We start from the raw sequence: 18,044 nt of genomic DNA, 5'->3' as shown, positions 1-18,044 counted from the left end.
TATTTAACATGCGTGCATTCGCACTTTTTCGGTACAGGCACTTGTACATAAAATGTATGGAAGAATATTGGCACCCGTGCACGGTATTGAACCGTCACTGAAACGGATCGGGATTCCATCCGGCATTGTTGAACGCATCGTTGACGACCTTTTCTGCTCGATGATTACCCAGTTTTATATTCCTTCCCGGATTTCGAACTGCCTGTTTGACAGACCGCTTTTTCACCATTTCCAAGAGCTATCCGAGAGTATCGTGCAGATATATGGGGCCCTATTTTCTCACAGTCTAGACACTTGGTGACTAGAAGGAAACTTTCTTCTAGTCACTAGGTGACGTGACTGTGACAATAGTGCCCATGATTGCGGGTTTGTATGATGCTGGATCTTCTGGCGCTTTCTCTGGCTCCGTCAGTACTAGCTTCTGTATTGTATGTCTGTCTAGTATAAAGTAGCCTGCTTCCAGGCATTTCGTCATTACCGTCCTCAACATGTCTGGGACACTTAGATTTGCAGACCACCTCTGTCAGAAGTTCGAAATTGGAGGCCAGTATATCTCCGTTCGTTTCTGCTTATACCTCACCTTATTATCTTCTCTACACCGTCTTCCCACCTACTAAGCTCTACCACTAAACTGTATCACCGAATCGAAAACATTCGTGACAAATAAAAAATCAAGCAAGAAATAAAAAACAATCAAAGTTAGTACGAACACAATAACACAATAGTGTACAACAATACCACACAAGTGGCTGGATCGGCATCCAAACTCAGAAATCTGGTTCAAAAACGGGCACAATAGTAAGCTCAATGTACGGCATTATATTGCAAGGCATGAAGAATGCTGTCCTGGTAAGTACTGGCCTTCCAAAACTGGTGAGCTGTCTGGTGCCGTCTGTTCGTTCGATAATGTCCATTCTGTGTGCGTTTGTGTGACGTCCGGATTTGCTCAATAACATACTACACAATCCCTACCAGTTTTACCGTCAGTGTGTACATGATCGACTGGGTCAGCATTTGTATTACCTAAGACAAATGCTGTCGAATTTTTTGCGTTTTGCCAACTATCCGCTCATTTCGTTTCCACTAAAGACGCTGAATCCCTTTGGATAAAGCCTCGTCAACTCTATCTTATTCTTCTTAATTATCTGTAAGTGTTATTCCAATCGAGCACGAGACTTGTCAAAAACACTCAATCCGAAGAAAATCGTTTCGAATCCTTCTGGAACGAGGGCCGTTGACAGGTCTCGTGCTCGATTGGAATGACTCTGACAGATAAATGGTAAACAAACGATAGACGTGTCGAGTCGAGTATACAGAGTTAGGCGGACACAAAAGCCGGAAAACTGGCAGCTATTATTTTGACCATAATCACAATACCTTTTCCATATACATCCAAAAAGAACATATTTTGTGACGTCATGCTCGACTGGCTCTGGCGTTTGACATGTTCAATTGGCTCCGCTCAGTGGTTCCGTGACTATAGTAACCATAGTGTCGAGTCTTTATCCAGAGGGATTCAGCGGCGTTAGTTCCCACTTAATGCACTTTTTGCAGCCCTGTCATGAATTTTCGTTAGTTTTCAAATTTTTTGACAGGAATGTAGTACATAATGGTTTTTGTTTATTTTCACATTCGTCAATAGCTCGATATGTTTTTTTTTGGAAATGGCCTACAAACCGTATTGTCCAAATCTTTGAGAAGATATCCGAAGTTAAGGATTATGTTCAAACTAGCTCGCTTATCGGCACCGAAATGAGACGAAAATTTGGCAAACACCCCAAAATAATCTGTTTGTGATTCGTCCCCAGTTTTATGTTTATACGACCTTTTTTGAGTTGGTGGTGTGCCCTGTGTGCCTATAGTGTTTGTGTGTTCTGTACACGTTGCCGTTTCGTGACCATACTTCTTCCGAAATAGTACAGCTTTTAGATTTGAAATGCATTAGATTTTGAAGTAAAAACAACATTTCGGATAGTTCCTTCTGCCGTCGGTGCTTTATTGATATAGTGAAAAAATCATTATTTACGTGGCACACGTTGAGCGCATCTATTTGGTTCTACAAGGGAAATTGGCTTTCAGATTGTAATTTTCAATTTTATTAGTCAAGTCAGGTCAAGTGATATTTATAGTTGAATGCTTTTTCACCGCTTGTTTATTTGTTTGAAAAAATATAAAGGTACAAATTGACCAAAACCAAATTCAAATTCACCGGAAACAGCCTGTGAATAATCTGACAGAAAATGGTTTGTTTTTGTTTCATGTAAATACCACTGCTATCAAAACAGTCGCTGGTATATATTCTCCAATAGAGCACTAAGAACACCTTCTTCTTCTGCCTCTTGTTGCAGCATTCAATCGACCACCATAGTGTTTTGGCACAGTACTATGAACATCGAAACGAAACATTTCCAAGTGAAAATCATGTTTTGTGGTGTGTGTTATGTGCGGCCTTAGTGCATCCAGCGCAACATTTAAAAAAGGGCTTTTAAGAATCACAATTTCACTAAATGCGAAACGTCTACACAGTTACACATTCCATATAAATCAATATCAATCCACAAATCTTTGGAGCCATTTCCAAACTATTAAAATAATACCATATTGGGAATACTACTTATAAATTCCATCATTATAATTCAGCTTTTGAACTACCATAGTAACTTTAGTTACCATTTTCAGTATCTTCCGTGTATCCTATATTAAAGATTTGTATACTACTTTGTACTTTTGTGCCAGAGGTTAATATTGCTCTTTGTTATACATATATTTGTTTACGCTGCTCCAAAAACCTGTAGCTTAACAAGATCAAAAATCCTCGTCTTACAATATTGCGGCGATAGCTCATTGGATAAAGCGACAGTCCACTTAGTGTCAGCGAAGCTCTCTTCAGAAGATGGCGTGTAACAAAACAAAACGTCATCAATCGATAGAATAGGGATCTTTAATTTGGAAAAATTGTGCCAGTTTTTCATATGTATTGATAGCGGGTGTCCTTACGAGTACACTCATATTATTCTTAAACCTTAATTATTCTTCTATGATTTTTAAATTTAAAAAAAAACCAAATTAAATTCAACCAGCAAACTGACAGTTATCCTACTAAATGACGTATCTGCAAATATCTCGTTCGCCTCATTGTTAACCGGGACAACACCCCACACAGCATGATCTGGTACTTTTTCAATCCGCCAGCAGGCTGCCATCCCAAGTTTCATCTGCAAACTATGGTAGATCTGATAAGGCAACCTATAGAGTCGTGCAAGTCGCATGGGTTTGGATGTGTTATTGTCCTAAAAGGAAACAAACTAAAAAATGTTTTTTCAATAGTTTCGGGCCAAAAAATTGAAAAAGGACTGAGATATTAACTCACGGTACTAATCTGCATCTGAATATGCCTTAACCCGCACACTCCTAAAGATCCCTATTGAAATGTGAAAGGGAAGACATTTTTTTTCTGTGCCAAATATTTTATACATCGCTAGATCTAAAATATGCATGCCACCATAATCTGTATAGTTCTTGAATGGTATGTTGTTCAAATGTATATGGAAAACAGCACATTTTGGTATGGTGACTGTTCTTAACGACCCGTTGTTTGTATGGTCGAGCATGGAAAAACGACACTGGTTATGTTCGATATTATACTAGGCAATGGTTAATCTATTGTTGAACGAACCATATAGAAAATGGTTTTTCAACGTTTGATTCAATGGTTGGCATATGGTAGACATTTATGCGGGTATGTTTACTCTGCTCCAAAAACCTGTAGTTTAACATGATCAAATAATCTAGTCTTACAATATTATGGTGATAGCTCATTTGGATAAAGTGTCAACGAATCTTTCTTCAGAAGATGGCGTGTAACGAAAAAATCATCAAGCGATAGAATTGAAATATGAAAATACCTAATATTTTATGCATCACTAGAAATAAAATATGCATGTCACCATAACCTGTATGGTTCTTCAATGGTATGTTGTCAAAATTTTGTGTGAAAAAAGCACATTTTGGTATGGTGACCGTTCTTAACAACCCATTGTTTCCATGGTCAAGTATGGAAAAACGATATTGGTTATGTTCGGCAATGGTTAATCTATTGTTGAACGAACCTAGTTGGCATATGGTACACATTTATGCGGGTAGTAGCTTTCTTACCTAAGAGCAGTTTATCAAAAACTCCCATCCGAAAACAATGATGAATGTTGAATCCTTCCAAATAGCAGCTGGTAAACATCCTTCGACGTCATTATTCAGCCAGTTTAACACGAGACAGGGTAATAATTAGCAATTCCTATTATTTGATCACGAAACTATAGATAAGACGCACTACGATAATCACACAAACCCACTTACGACCTCGATAAATATTGTTTCCATTAATGGTTGTTTTTATTGACAGAGAGTTTCACCTTGTTCGAGTGACCTTATTTCCTGTCACCTTTAAATCGGTGATAGTTACAACTGTACACAATCCATTGTCGAGTGCTGATTATTTTCAAGATTATTGACATCTATACTAATTTAATGGGATTAATTTATAATTTAGAATTGAAAGAAAGCATTTTGACGTAGTAAATAGTTACTAACAGACTTTTTATCAGAGTGGACAGCAGACACAGAAGTCTTCATTTGATTTTTTTGAAATATGAAACATATTTTACAAACTTTGAACCCTTTAAGTTGCGTTATTTTCTATTCGATATTATTTTCTGGTGTAACGAACAACTTCAAAACCGCCCTAACATCTACTAACTGGCAGTTAAGGTGTCATGCGAGAAGGGGAAATTTGGATATGAAGCAAAGAACGAAAAAATAGGTATATCCTGAAACTCATGCCATCGTGTTCCATGTAGCAAACTGAGAAGTGCTAGCAAGTACCTCCTCCTGCCTTTTCGTTATTGCTTATTAATCTTTCATGTCGTTATCAGCAATTAACAAATACAAGGAGTCGACTGGCGGGTGGAGGGTAAACAGATATCTGAATAGGGTAACATGATTTGTAGTTCATTGCCCCGTTCTTTTCCAGAGTCTTGGAACGCTCGTCACTCACGCGATAAGTGATTGATTGAAGTTCAATCCCATTGCTTCCTACTTTCAACACTCTTTCGAATAGGGTATAGGTATAGGGATTGATGGGGATTATATTTATTTAAAATCATCATACTCAAGTAGCCTTATAGGATCGTTTGAACATGGTAGGGATTACAGGTTTAGTGTATGCAGCATAAGTTTCCCGACTGATGGCTGAAATACGTTCATAAGGAGTAATATCCAAAATTCAGGTTTTAAAGGACGTCCAAACAAACTTCTTCAGTTTGATTAATGAACTTGGTAGCGATTCGCATTTCAAGCTTAGTGTGATATTAATTTCCGGTGATTTGGTTAACAAAAAGGTCAAATCAATGCAACTGGGCGAAAGTTAAGCGGCAAACCGAGAATTAAATCCCAGTGGGTGCTCGTTTTGGCACCGATTTGAAGTTATATTTATAAGGATTATCGTTCGGTTCAAGAACTTTATCAGTGGTAAGAGCTTTATCGGCGGTTAGAGGCCGGAAATGGGGAAATTTCTCGCTCGAAGTTTACGTGAAACTTTTGGCCAAACCGTGGTTGGAAATATCCACGTAACTTTGGGTACATAATTGAGAATGCCACGCTGACACTGTCTCTCTGTCCTTGAAATTTTTTTTCTATAAATCATTATAGATACAAACACGTGGCACGTGCGGGACACATTTCAACGTTCAACTCTACCGCAATTTATAATCGCACGTTCAATATTGTGCGGCATCCAAATGGCGTCGAAGTGGATAAGTGCTTCCACGAAGAACAATCTAAATAGTGATTAAAAGCTCATCAAACAGCAATCGTCCAAAAGTTGATTCCGATATTGGCTCGATATCGCACTCCAGACCCATTCCATTCCAGATTCCATTCCCCAGCACTCGAATTTGGGTGCTTGAGCAAATAGGGTAAGTCGTAAAACTAAATTACTTTTCGAATGACATATCACGTAATGTACGGAAACGATTAAAATACTTACCTACTCCTTTCCGTCACACGATCTGGTGGTGCAAAGTATTGACAGCGAGGGTTTATCACGCACCGGGCCTCTTTCAACTGGGGGAGTTAAATAGCAGTAGTTGTTGCTAGGCGGCTTGTTTGATTAATTGCTTCTTAGTTCTAAGGATCTGACCTCATTAATTGAGTTGCTAGAATCGAATCGAATGGAAAACTTGAAATATTTAGGATATACTGTTAAGATGCTGTTCGAATTTATTGGTTGGTCCCAAGTTAGTGTCAGTTACTGATGAAATGAATTCGAAACATGGAAATTCAACTTTCTTATGTTAAGTATTGTGCCCTCATGCACGAATTGATTTTTTATTTTTTTTCCTTTTGTGTAATTAATGTTTTTTTCGTGAATACTTCTAGGTGATTTACTCTCAAGCCAAACGATATTTTCGTTTTCTCGTCAGTAAATCAGAACTTCTTTGGGCTACCCGAGGCATCATTCCTGGCTTGTATTAACTGTTTGGATTTAGTGTTAATTTGGATTTTTTATCTAACTGGTCCCAAGCTGGTGCCAGTTACTGACGAGATCAAATTGAAACACAGAAATTCAACTTTTCAACGTTTTCATCACTGGACGATAGGGAGAGGTCCTCCAAAAGAGAATTAATCAATCGCATGAACATTCATAAAAATTCAAAATTTTTAATTCGAAATTCAAAACTAAACATTAGAGGTGTGCGCCACGCCGCCGCCGCCGCGCCGCGCCGACGATTGCATGTAAAAATAATAAGCACATCGGCGTGACGCTGGCGCGACGCCGACCTTTACCTGAAATCGGCGGCGCGGCGCACACCTCTACTAAACATTCTAAATTTGACAATAGAAATTTGAAGATTGAAATTTGAAATTTGAAATTTGAAATTCGAAATTTGAAATTTGAAATTTGAAATTTGAAATTTGAAATTTGAAATTTGAAATTTGAAATTTGAAATTTGAAATTTGAAATTTGAAATTTGAAATTTGAAATTTGAAATTTGAAATTTGAAATTTGAAATTTGAAATTTGAAATTTGAAATTTGAAATTTGAAATTTGAAATTTAAAATTTGAAATTTGAAATTTGAAATTTGAAATTCGAAATTCGAAATTCGAAATTCGAAATTCGAAATTCGAAATTCGAAATTCGAAATTCGAAATTCGCAATTCGAAATTCGAAATTCGAAATTCGAAATTCGAAATTCGAAATTCGAAATTCGAAACTCGAAATTCGAAATTCGAAATTCGAAGTTCGAAATTCGAAATTCGAAATTTGAAATTTGAAATTTGAAATTCGAAATTCGAATTTATAATGTAAAATTTTGAATTTCGGATTTTGAATTTAAAATTTCGAAATTCAAAATTTTAAATTTGAAATTCGAATTTCGAAATTTTAAATTGGAAATTCGAAATGCGAAATTCGATATTTGAAAATCGAAATACGAAATGCGAAATACGTAATACGAGATACTATTTCTTAATTCCTAATTCTAAATTTGGAATTTAATTCTAAATTCTGAGGTCTTAGGAAATTCTTAATTTTAAATTCGAAATTCTCACTTGTAAATTTTCATTGGATTTACTACCATCTAAACGTTTAAGAAAAACTCAATATGTTTCAAAAATAATGCTTTTCCAAACCAATGTCCCGAAAGATATGGCTCGCCAGTCTCAAGTTCGGTGCTGAAAGCCAATTATCTCAAAACCATATATATTATTCATCGTCGCACACCTTTCATCCGCAAAACAACCGCTTATGTTTTGTGCCGTCTACGCGGCCACCGCCAACAACTCCACCTGCTGTATGCTGTGGAGCGTTTTTGTACACCACCGACCACCCCTTTTGGGACGGCATCGAAAATCACTTTAATTCAAATTTATGTATTCCTTTACCAACCTGTTTTCTTTTTCTATCTCTTTTCGCATCCGAACGTTACTCGCCCACCTAGCTCGAGTATGGCGAGCACATATGGAGACAGGCGTTACTGACGACCGGCTGCAAGCTAACCGTGTTCAACACGTACCAGGTGAGTGATATAATTGTATATATCAGAGGGCTCAATCAGAGCTTTACCGCGGCGCCGACCGGTACTGGCTTTTGCATACACACTGGGCGTATGTGCCTTAACGGTTTATCCTATTAGACTGAGTATAACGAACCGGTTTTATTCATCTTATTCTCCTACTCGCGATAGCAATACCCGGATAGTCTTATCCCGGACCTGGCGGCGGCCTTATCGGCAATTACCGGAAAAAGCATCGATGAATTTATGGTATTTTTTGGGCGCTGCTTCGTGCGGTTCTTCAGCAACTTCGGATATGACGAATTGATCAAGGCTACCGGCCGTTACTTTTGTGACTTTTTACACTCGGTGGACAACATTCACCTGCAGATGCGGTTCACCTACCGGAAGATGAAAAGTCCCTCGATGCAGCTAACTGAGATGGACGAGAATGGAGCGGTGCTGGTTTACCGCAGTACCCGGTCGGGTTTCTCCAAGTATCTACGCGGTCAGCTGATGGAAATTGCGAAAATGCTGTACAACATGGATCTAACGATCAAGGTGCTGGAGAGTCAAAATGATGTCCCGGGTGGTACGGCTGGTCCGATTTCCATCCAGGGAGGACTGAAGACGGTCATCGTGAAGTACCGGTTGGATTTCGATAACCGGGAGTATGTGAGTATAATGGTTTTGTAACGCATCAAAAAGTGGCCATTTTTGAAAAGAAAAAAGGCAGTTTTTTTCTCACATCGTTGGAAAATCTTCATGAAATTGAATCAATGTATACGGGGGGGCATTGGTAGAGTACTTCTGATTGATTTTGATCAAAACGTTTCCAACAGTGTGAGAAATAACTGCGTTTTTCGTTTACCAAAATGGTCGCATTTCTAGGCATTCTCGGTTGAACCTTAAGCTAACGAATGGAAAACGGGAAGCGTGAAACCGGATATCGGTTTTGAATGGAATACTTGTATTTAATATTTACAATTGTGGTTGTGGAGATATAATTGAGAGGGAGGTGATTTGGTATTATGCTATTGAAACTCATTTTGAATGATCCGTCGGTGACCATTAAAGTATATTCCATTTACCAGAGCTTCTGGCTTTGCTTCCAGGAAATCACTCGGGACTTGCTAGATGCTTTAGGCGTCATGTCTAGTTTAGATACATAATTTAACTTGGCCCCAAGTTGGTGCTGGTTACTGATGAACTGATCAATTCGAAACATGAAAATCCAACTTAATTTTAAGAATTCAGTACCGTTTTTACGTATTGCCTCATAATCCATACGATCCATGAGTTGCTCATCTAATGTGTTATTTTGAACTCTTTGGTGATACAAATTTCAGAAGGCTCGTCGAGTTTAATTCTCACACGATTTATCTGTTGTTTTCTTTTGATACCAACAACTACAGATGCGCAAACGCATCCACATTGAGGCACACCCATCGCAGCTGCAGCTGGCTCCGGTGAACAGTGGCCTGCTACTGGATCTTTTCCCCTTTGCACTGATCCTGAACGAGCAGATGGAGATTACAGCAGCCGGCGAGAAACTGATCGAATCGTGGATGCTGAATAACGTTAGCTGTTCACCGACGGAATTGATGGGTTCGAAGGTGACCGATTATTTCAAGCTACGGCGACCAACTGGGATTACCTTCACTTGGGAGAACGTAAATATTCAGTTTGTGTAACAAAGGACGCAACGTTTGCGAGGTATTTCTTTCTTGTTTTGTAGATGAAACGGCTGCAAACAGTAAATTTCGAGATTCAACTGCTGAAAGGATCCTCCATGAATGAGACGGAAGAAGCTACAGCTCCGCTAGATTCCGTCCCCCAGGAATTTGATGATCCCTCAAAGCTAATGTCCGTTGCGCGGCGTGGATCACAGGGTTTGAAAAGTATACTGCTGAAAGGTGAAATGCGGTATATCAAGGACATCAACTCTTTAGTTTTTCTCTGTAGTCCTTTGTATGTTGTTGTTTCCAGTGGTACAGGATTTTTGTTTTCTAATCGAATACATTTTCAGGATCAACAATCTAGAGGAACTGCGCGAAGTGGGGCTCTACCTGAACGATCTCAACACACATGGCCTTAGTAGAGAGATGGTGTTCACCGGATTTTCGCACAACTCCCGGCTAGATCTGATGTGTGAGCGTGAGGAAAAGCGAGCTGAAGAGCTGGAAACATCGTTGGCCTTGGCCGATTCGTGGAAACGGCAGGGCGACGAGCTGTTGTATTCGATGATCCCCCGCTCGATAGCCGAACGGCTGCGAGAGGGTCAGAATCCTCTGGAGACGTGCCAGAGCTTTGAGGAAGTGACTGTTTTGTTTGCAGAAGTTTCGGAATCGCTTATGTCCGACGACTCCATCAAGTATGCCATGACGACGGTGAACACGCTGAATGCGGCCTTCACTGCGTTCGATGAGTTGATACAATCGCCGATGGCGTACAAGGTGGAAACAGTTGGCAAGGTGTACATGGCGGTTAGTGGGGCGCCCGATGTAAATCCTTGCCACGTACAGCACACTGCCGATCTGGCGTTGGGAATGCTGCGAAGCATTCATAATCTGAACTTGCCGGGAGTTGGAGTGAAAATCGGGTTCCATTCCGGACCGATTGTAGCGGGGATAGTTGGACTGAAGGTGCCGCGATACTGTTTGTTTGGTGACACCGTGAACACTGCTTCTAGGATGGAGAGTAGCAGTGATATCAACACGATTCAGGTCTCCGGATATACGGCCAATAAGCTGCAAAAGTTAGGATACAATCTAACGTTCCGTGGAAAGGTGACCGTAAAGGTAAGGGGGAATGATCAACAATGTAGCTTTTAGGTTGAAATGAAGTGATCTTTTTTTAGGGCAAAGGAGAAATGGAAACTTTCTGGTTGAACTCTGGTCCCCGGAGTTCCACACTAGGTAGAAAAATCACGAAAAAGTGATGGAAGCTCAGCCAGGCGGGACCATTTTGATAACTGCCAACGTGCCTTCACATCTGCAATTACACCTGTAGGACTCAATTTATAAGCTCACAAAGCCTAACACTAATGTACTCGTAGTGGTGCGATGGATCTGTGTTCATTGAAAGAATATATGTTTATAGCTGTTGTATTAAATCAATCGCAGTTCAATTTTATTGTCGAACCAAAGGAAATTTCTTCTAGCATCCGCATCCTATGCCGTAGTAAATAATGAAATCTATGTAGTTCTGTACGTTGGTAAATACGGCGGGTTGGTTTGGTTCTCCGCAGCCCTCACAGGGAACCTGAACGGTAATACCAATCAGTGTCATCTGGGTGTGGTTGATTCTGGAAGGGGCCATCAGTCCAGCTCCGTCATCGCCCTTTCATATGGAAATAAATACATAAATTTATAAGCTTAGCGACCTGACAATAAATCCTTACCTCACAAGTGGATACAAGAGACCCCTCTGGGGCTGGTTTGACGATTCCTCCGCAAAGGTTATTGTTCGTGAGTTTGGCGTTTGTCATCTTGCATTCATAGTACGAATATAGCGGGATCGTTACTTCCTGTGGGATGGGTGATGGCTGACCGCCTAGCGAATTGGAACCCCAACCGGCGACAACAGCTTGCGTTCCTCCATAAGAATCGAACGAGGTAGGTAGACATATTGGAACAAATGTTTTGGACAAAGGAACCGGACCATCCACGATCACTATTCCAATATTGTTGTCGTATGGATTGTTCGGGTCGAACTGAGGATGAGGGACAACTCTAGCAATTTTTTGCACGTGTCGTTGTTCTGTAGTAGACTGAAGATCGTAAACATTGAATAGTACTGAAGCTTGCGAGAAGAGAGGCATGCTGTTGACGGTGGTAGCTGTCGTAAGGATTACCCGGTCATTGATCAGTGATCCTTGTCCGGCGTCGGAGTTGAAATATATGAAGCGAGCGGTCCATGGGTATTTATTGGGAGGCTCAACGGCAGATCCTCCGATAACTCGTAATCGACGTGTAGCAGCTGTGTTCATTGTTCCGCAAACTTGTTCGCAAGCAGGACAGCTCAGCGTGGGTCTTGCATTGACGTCTGAAGGGCGGTTGTTCGATCCGAACCAGTTACCTACCACGGGAATCTGGTTGAGGGTGTTCCAATTCAGAGCTCCGTTTGTAGATAACAGTTGAGAACCGAAGTTCTGTATCTGACTAGCAAAGTTACCTACATCATTGGATATGCTAGGAGCAATGTGTTGTACTTGAGCAACTACTTCGTCCTGCTGTTGTGATACGGAGTTTGTGTTCAGAGTGTCGATAAGTTGGTTCGTCGATTGCGATACTGTGTAAGTATTGAGTTGGTGGAATAACTCTTGAATACCTGCATCATCCTTTCTAGTACTTCCGGTATTTGGATTTGTGAAGTTGGACGGACGATTGGCTACGAGTGATTGTAGTTGGCTTGAGACTCCGGCCAAATTTGTTATATTTTGAGCGTTAGTTCCGTTTGAAGGTTTGCCCAAGAGTTGTGACCCCAGATTTTGTAGCTGCGATACTATTGCTGCATTGTTTGTACTGTTGCTGGTCAGACCATTAGAGAGTCCCGCGAAAAAAATTGAAATATTTGGTGATCCCCCCATAAATTGCGATGCTAGATTGTTGATCAGCGAGGTTGTACCGCTTCCGTTATTGCCGTTGCTTTCACTAGCGTCATTTAGTACGCCGACTAAACTTGGGGGATTCACGAATCCAATTAGGTTTTGAAGTTGGGAAGATATGGCAGAGCTGTCATTTGTGTTGTTGCCTCTATTGGTAATTAGTGATCCCAGTTGCTGGAAAGTTCCCAGCAAACTGGGATTCTGGGATGATGTAGCATTATTTGTAACCGGAGCGTCCCCAAGTGGGGGAATAGTTATACCAGATGTATTGGAGAATTGATTAGCTATACCTTGAAGCCCGCTTGAAGTATTCGAAACCCCACTTGATATTTCACCTCCTAGATTCTGTAACTGTGTATAAATGCCCCCTAATCCTGTGGAATTTGAGCTATTGTTTGTGTTACTAGGTCCAAAAGGGTTGGTAATGAGTGATCCCAATTGCTGTAAGTTTCCTGTAATACTCGTATCCTGCGAAATTTCCGACGGCAACTCATTGGCAGAGGGAGCATCACCAAATACAGGGATAGTAACGCCAGTGAATTGATTAGTTATGTTTTGAAAACCACCTGAAGCATTGGAGAAGCCACCTACAATTTGGGATCCAACAGTTTGTATCTGTGAATTGATTCCATATGGGCTTGTGGCGTTGTTATTAGAACTGTTACTTGATCCGATGAAAGTGTTTGAAAGATTTGTTATCCCTCCGGTAATCTGGGACCCTACAGTTTGAAACTGCGATACTATTCCTTCGGATGCCGTAGGTCCAGAGTTATTGCTACTATTGCTACTTGCGAATGGATTGCTTACCAGTGATCCTAGTTGCTGGAAGTTCCCTATAATACTCGTATCCTGTGAAATGTCTGACGGTATCTCATTGCTAGCAGGAACGTCGCCTAGTGTGGGAATGGTAACACCAGACACATTTGTGAATTGATTAGTTATGTTCTGAAGACCACCTGTAACGTTTGAAAAGCCGGCAGCTATTTGGGATCCTATAGTCTGTATCTGAGAGTTTACTCCGTCTACGTTCGTACTGTTGTTATTAGTATTGTTACTTGAACCGATGAATGCGCTTGAAACATTCGTTAAACTTGCGGATATCTGAGACCCAACAGTCTGAAACTGCGATAGAATTCCTCCCGATTCCGCGGATCCAGAACTACCGTTTGCGTTACTGCTCCCAAAAGGATTGGTAATAAGTGTTCCCAGTTGTTGGAAACTTCCTGGAATACTGGGATCCTGTAAAGTTCCCGTCGGTAACTCGTTGATGACGGGAACGTCTCCCAATACGGGAATGGTAACACCAGCAAATTGATTGGTTATGTTCTGAAAACCACCAGTAACGTTTGAAAAGCCGCCAGATATTTGGGATCCTATAGTCTGTATCTGAGAGCTTACTCCGTCTACGTTCGTACCGTTGTTATTAGTACCGTTACTTGAGCCGACGAATGTGTTTGAAATATTCGTTAAGCTTGCGGATATCTGAGACCCAACATTCTGAAACTGCGATAATATTCCTCCCGATCCTGCGGATCCGGAGCTATTGTTTGTGTTATTACTTCCAAAAGGATTGGTAATCAGTGATCCCAGTTGCTGGAAATTCCCTGCAATACTCGAGTCCTGCGAAACTCCCGTTAGTATCTCAGGATTAGCCGGAATGTCACCCAGTACGGGAATGGTAACACTAGCGAATTGATTGGTTATGTTCTGAAAATCACCTGTAACGTTTGAAAAGCCACCCGCTATTTCGGATCCAATAGTCTGTATCTGAGAGCTTACTCCATTTGTATTTGTACTGTTTTTATCAGTACTGTTATTTGATCCGATTAATGTACTTGAAGTATTCGATATTCCTCCGGAAATCTGCGATCCTACAGTCTGAAACTGTGACAGTATTCCTCCTGATCCCGTAGCTCCAGAGCTTTCATTAGTGGTACTACCTGTGAATGGATTGGTAATTGAGGATCCCAGTTGCTGGAGGTTACCTATAATACTCGTATCTTGAGGAATTCCTGGTGGTAACTCGGGACTGACGGGAACGTCACCCAGTATTGGAATAGTTACACCAGACACATTAGTAAATTGATTGGTTATGTTCTGAAAACCTCCGGTAACATTTGACAAGCTGCCAGCTATTTGAGATCCTATAGTCTGTATCTGAGAGCTAACTCCGTTTACGTTTGTGCTGTTCTTATCAGTACTGTTACTCGAACCAACGAATGTGTTTGAAATATTTGTTAAGCCTGTGAAAATCTGAGAACCAACAGCTTGAAACTGCGATAATATTCCTCCGGATTCCGTAGAGCCGGAGCTATTGTTTGTGTTATTAGTTCCAAAAGGATTGGTAATCAGTGATCCCAGTTGCTGGAAGTTCCCTAAAATACTCGAGTCCTGTGAAGTTCCCGGCGGTAACTCGGGATTAGCGGGTACGTCACCCAGTACGGGAATAGATATACCAGTGAATTGATTGGTTATGTTCTGAAAACCACCTGTAACGTTTGAAAAGCCTCCTGCTGTTTGGGATCCTATAGTCGATATCTGAGAGCTAACTCCATCTACGTTTGTACTATTGTTATCTACACTGCTACCTGATCCAATGAATGCGCTTGAGACATTAGTTACACCTCCGGAAATCTGCGACCCTACAGTTTGAAACTGCGATATTAGTCCTCCTGATCCCGTGGATACAGAGCTACTGTTAGTTTTGTTACCTCCGAATGGATTGGTAATCAGTGATCCCAATTGCTGGAAGTTCCCTATAATACTCGTATCCTGGGAAATTCCCGGCGGCAACTCTGGGCTAACAGGAACATCGCCCAGTATGGGAATGGTTATACCAGTCACATTAGTGAATTGATTGGTTAGATTTAGAAAGCCTCCGGTAACGTTTGAAAACCCTCCTGCTACTTGGGACCCTATAGTCTGTATCTGAGAGCTAACTCCATCTACGTTTGTACTATTGTTATCTGCACTGTTACTTGATCCAACGAATGCACTTGACGCATTCGTCACTCCCCCGGATATCTGAGACCCAACAGTCTGAAACTGCGACAATATTCCTCCCGATCCCGCTGATGCAGAGTGGTTGCTGGTGTTGCTACTTCCGAGAGGGTTTCCAATTAATGATCCAATTTGCTGAATTGTTCCTATAAAACCTGTATCCTGTGAGCTACCAACGGGGACATCGCCCAGCGTAGGCACAGTTACAGCGGAAATATTGGTGAACTGGTTGGCAATACCCTGAATACCACCTGCTGCTGCTCCGAAAAGATTCGTAGCGTTGTTTCCGTTCAACAGCTGAGTTCCAGTGGTTTGAATTTGGCCAACGGCTGAATTAAAGGGATTATCATTGGCTATACCGGGACTTATCAAAGCTCCAAGAGTGCTAAGCTGGTTGCCATCGGATGCGTTACTTGGAAGCAAATTGGATATAAGGATAATCGCATTTGTCTGATTTGATAGCGAGCTAGATCCACCGGAGATGGAGTTACTGACTGCAGCAGAAGTAGTTGTAGGCTCTTCTGTTGTAGTGATCGTGCTAGATGCGGTTACATCTGCTGTATACATAGTTGTTGCAGTAGTTTCTTCTGCCGAACTCGAGGTGGTGGAAGTAGTTGATTCTTCAGTATTTAAAGAGGATTGCGCGGCTGTAGAAGTGCTTTCCTCTGGTGCAGTAGTTGAAGTCACCTCCGTAGTAGGCGTGCTATCCAGGAGAGTAGAACTTGAATCCGTCGACGAAGATTCAGCTGTCGTGGATGTCGCTTCTTCAGTAGTCGTTGAAGTTACAGCTGTTGTGAATTCTTCGGTAGTCGTTGAAGTTCCAGCTGTTGTGGAAATCGTGTCTTCTGTAGTCGAGGAAATCGTAGTTGTTGTAGAGCTCACGTCTTCGGTAGGCGTTGAAGTTCCAGGTGTTGTTAAAATCGCGTCTTCTGTAGTCGAGGAAATCAGAGTTGTTATAGAGGTCACTTCTTCGGCAGTCGATGAAGTTTCAGCTGTTGTGGAGGTCGCTTGTTCAGTTGTCGTAGTGGTCGTTTGCTCGGTAGAAGAAGAAGCATCAGGTGTCGATGACATAGGAGTAGTTTCAGTAGTCGGTGATGTTGCTTGCTCGGTCGTTGTCGAGTCGGTTGAGCTTGATGAAGTAGTTTGTTCAGTTGCAGTCGTGCCAGGTGTGGTATGGATGATTGTTGTTGTGGATGGATCGGAATGAGTTGTCACTTCGGTTGTAGTTGATGTTGAACCAAGTGTACTTGTAGTAAATTTTATGAACGAGATAATTGCTTCTAAAGCTGGAGGGGGCGTTGGAATAACTAAATCACCTCCACTGCTGCTCAGGTTAATGTTGGAAAATGGTTTGTTAGCGACATTTGCTTGTTTAGTCTCACTTATTTGACTATTGATTGGCGAATAATCCGGTTTTATCGTTGACAGCAATCGAACGGTGGTTTCTGCAAATGTTTGTTGAATGGGTGCAGAGGGTTTCACGGTAAGTGACGTTATGTCTCTCAGGTTACTTTTAACGAGAGGGGTTCCACCAAAAACATTCAACTCGGCTGTCGGAACATCAGCTATTAAATTTTCTTCAACATTCCCGGGGTGTGCATTTTTAAAAATACTCGCTAAGCTTGGAACCGAATGTCCTAATCCTGGAATAGGCGATTCAACGGTAGAAGATGACTTTCTTAATTGTGATTTGGAATTCGTTAGCCTCGATTGTATACGTCCAAGTTCTAGCCGATTCTGTAGAAGGTAACAAACCACTTAATCACTTCACTAGTAACTATAAATCCATTTGACTTACAATAGAACTAACAACACTGCTATCCACAACCATCGCACATGATAGGACCACTGAGGCCGCTAAAAACTTCACTCCGAGCCCCATTTTTGCGGATGGCATCAGCGAATCACCTCCGACCTGTATCGCGATCACTTTGCGAATGTTCAGCTGTCTTAAGGAAGTTCTTAAAAAAGCTCCACTGCTTCTTCCTTTTTCCAGCTATAAAAATATCCCGGACGGATAATGACCCATATGGGAAGCACGATGATAAATGTGAAAGTACCGCTTGAACTGGCATCCAGCCGAGACTGCAAATGCATCCGAAAAAATTACAACCGAAAATTAACGATACCGGTTTTGCAACCTTCATTGAATCTGGTTGTTTCGTTTTGCTAACGGTTTTTTTTTCCTGGACCTCTGTGTCCTGCGGGTATGCTTTTGTTTGATTGATTTTATGATATGAAGCAAGGCTGAGTTCGTTGACTTTTTGTTGGATATTTTGGCACGTGTGGATAAAAATCATGGGAAAGGGTATACGGTTGGGAGCTGGTGTTGGGTTGGGGATCCCTTAATCCATGTTGCAATTCATCTCCCCTAGGGCGGATTCAC

At 41.3% G+C, this 18,044-nt stretch overlaps 2 protein-coding genes across 4 annotated transcripts in view; one reads left to right on the top strand and one right to left on the bottom strand.

Annotated features, from left to right (window-relative positions):
• LOC131677139 (soluble guanylate cyclase 89Db-like) overlaps positions 1-11,168 on the top strand; it is a 29,962-nt gene extending 18,794 nt beyond the window's left edge. For 2 of the 3 annotated variants that reach the window (XM_058956785.1, XM_058956784.1), the window contains exons 3-8: positions 7,996-8,073; positions 8,242-8,724; positions 9,465-9,722; positions 9,788-10,020; positions 10,079-10,850; positions 10,910-11,168. In XM_058956785.1, the coding sequence (XP_058812768.1) occupies positions 7,996-8,073; positions 8,242-8,724; positions 9,465-9,722; positions 9,788-10,020; positions 10,079-10,850; positions 10,910-10,990 (1,905 nt within the window). In that variant the 3' untranslated portion in view covers positions 10,991-11,168. Of the gene's footprint in view, positions 1-397; positions 850-7,995; positions 8,074-8,241; positions 8,725-9,464; positions 9,723-9,787; positions 10,021-10,078; positions 10,851-10,909 lie in introns of those variants that run through there. The other variant, XM_058956786.1, reaches the window with a different exon arrangement.
• An 8-nt stretch (positions 11,169-11,176) lies between these two features.
• LOC131694573 (serine-rich adhesin for platelets-like) lies at positions 11,177-17,540 on the bottom strand. The gene is made up of 3 exons (XM_058983051.1): positions 17,457-17,540; positions 11,453-17,395; positions 11,177-11,391 (listed from the first exon to the last, which is right to left on the bottom strand). Exons 1-3 carry the CDS (start codon positions 17,538-17,540, stop codon positions 11,209-11,211), a joined length of 6,210 nt encoding a protein of 2,069 aa, XP_058839034.1. The 3' UTR covers positions 11,177-11,208.
• Between the last annotated feature and the right edge of the window lie 504 nt (positions 17,541-18,044).

The sequence above is a fragment of the Topomyia yanbarensis genome, chromosome 1 (assembly GCF_030247195.1).
Source record: "Topomyia yanbarensis strain Yona2022 chromosome 1, ASM3024719v1, whole genome shotgun sequence".
NCBI classification, from domain to species: Eukaryota; Metazoa; Arthropoda; class Insecta; order Diptera; family Culicidae; genus Topomyia; species Topomyia yanbarensis.
Note: the sequence above shows the minus strand (reverse complement) of the source record. Positions and strands in the feature narration are given on the sequence as shown.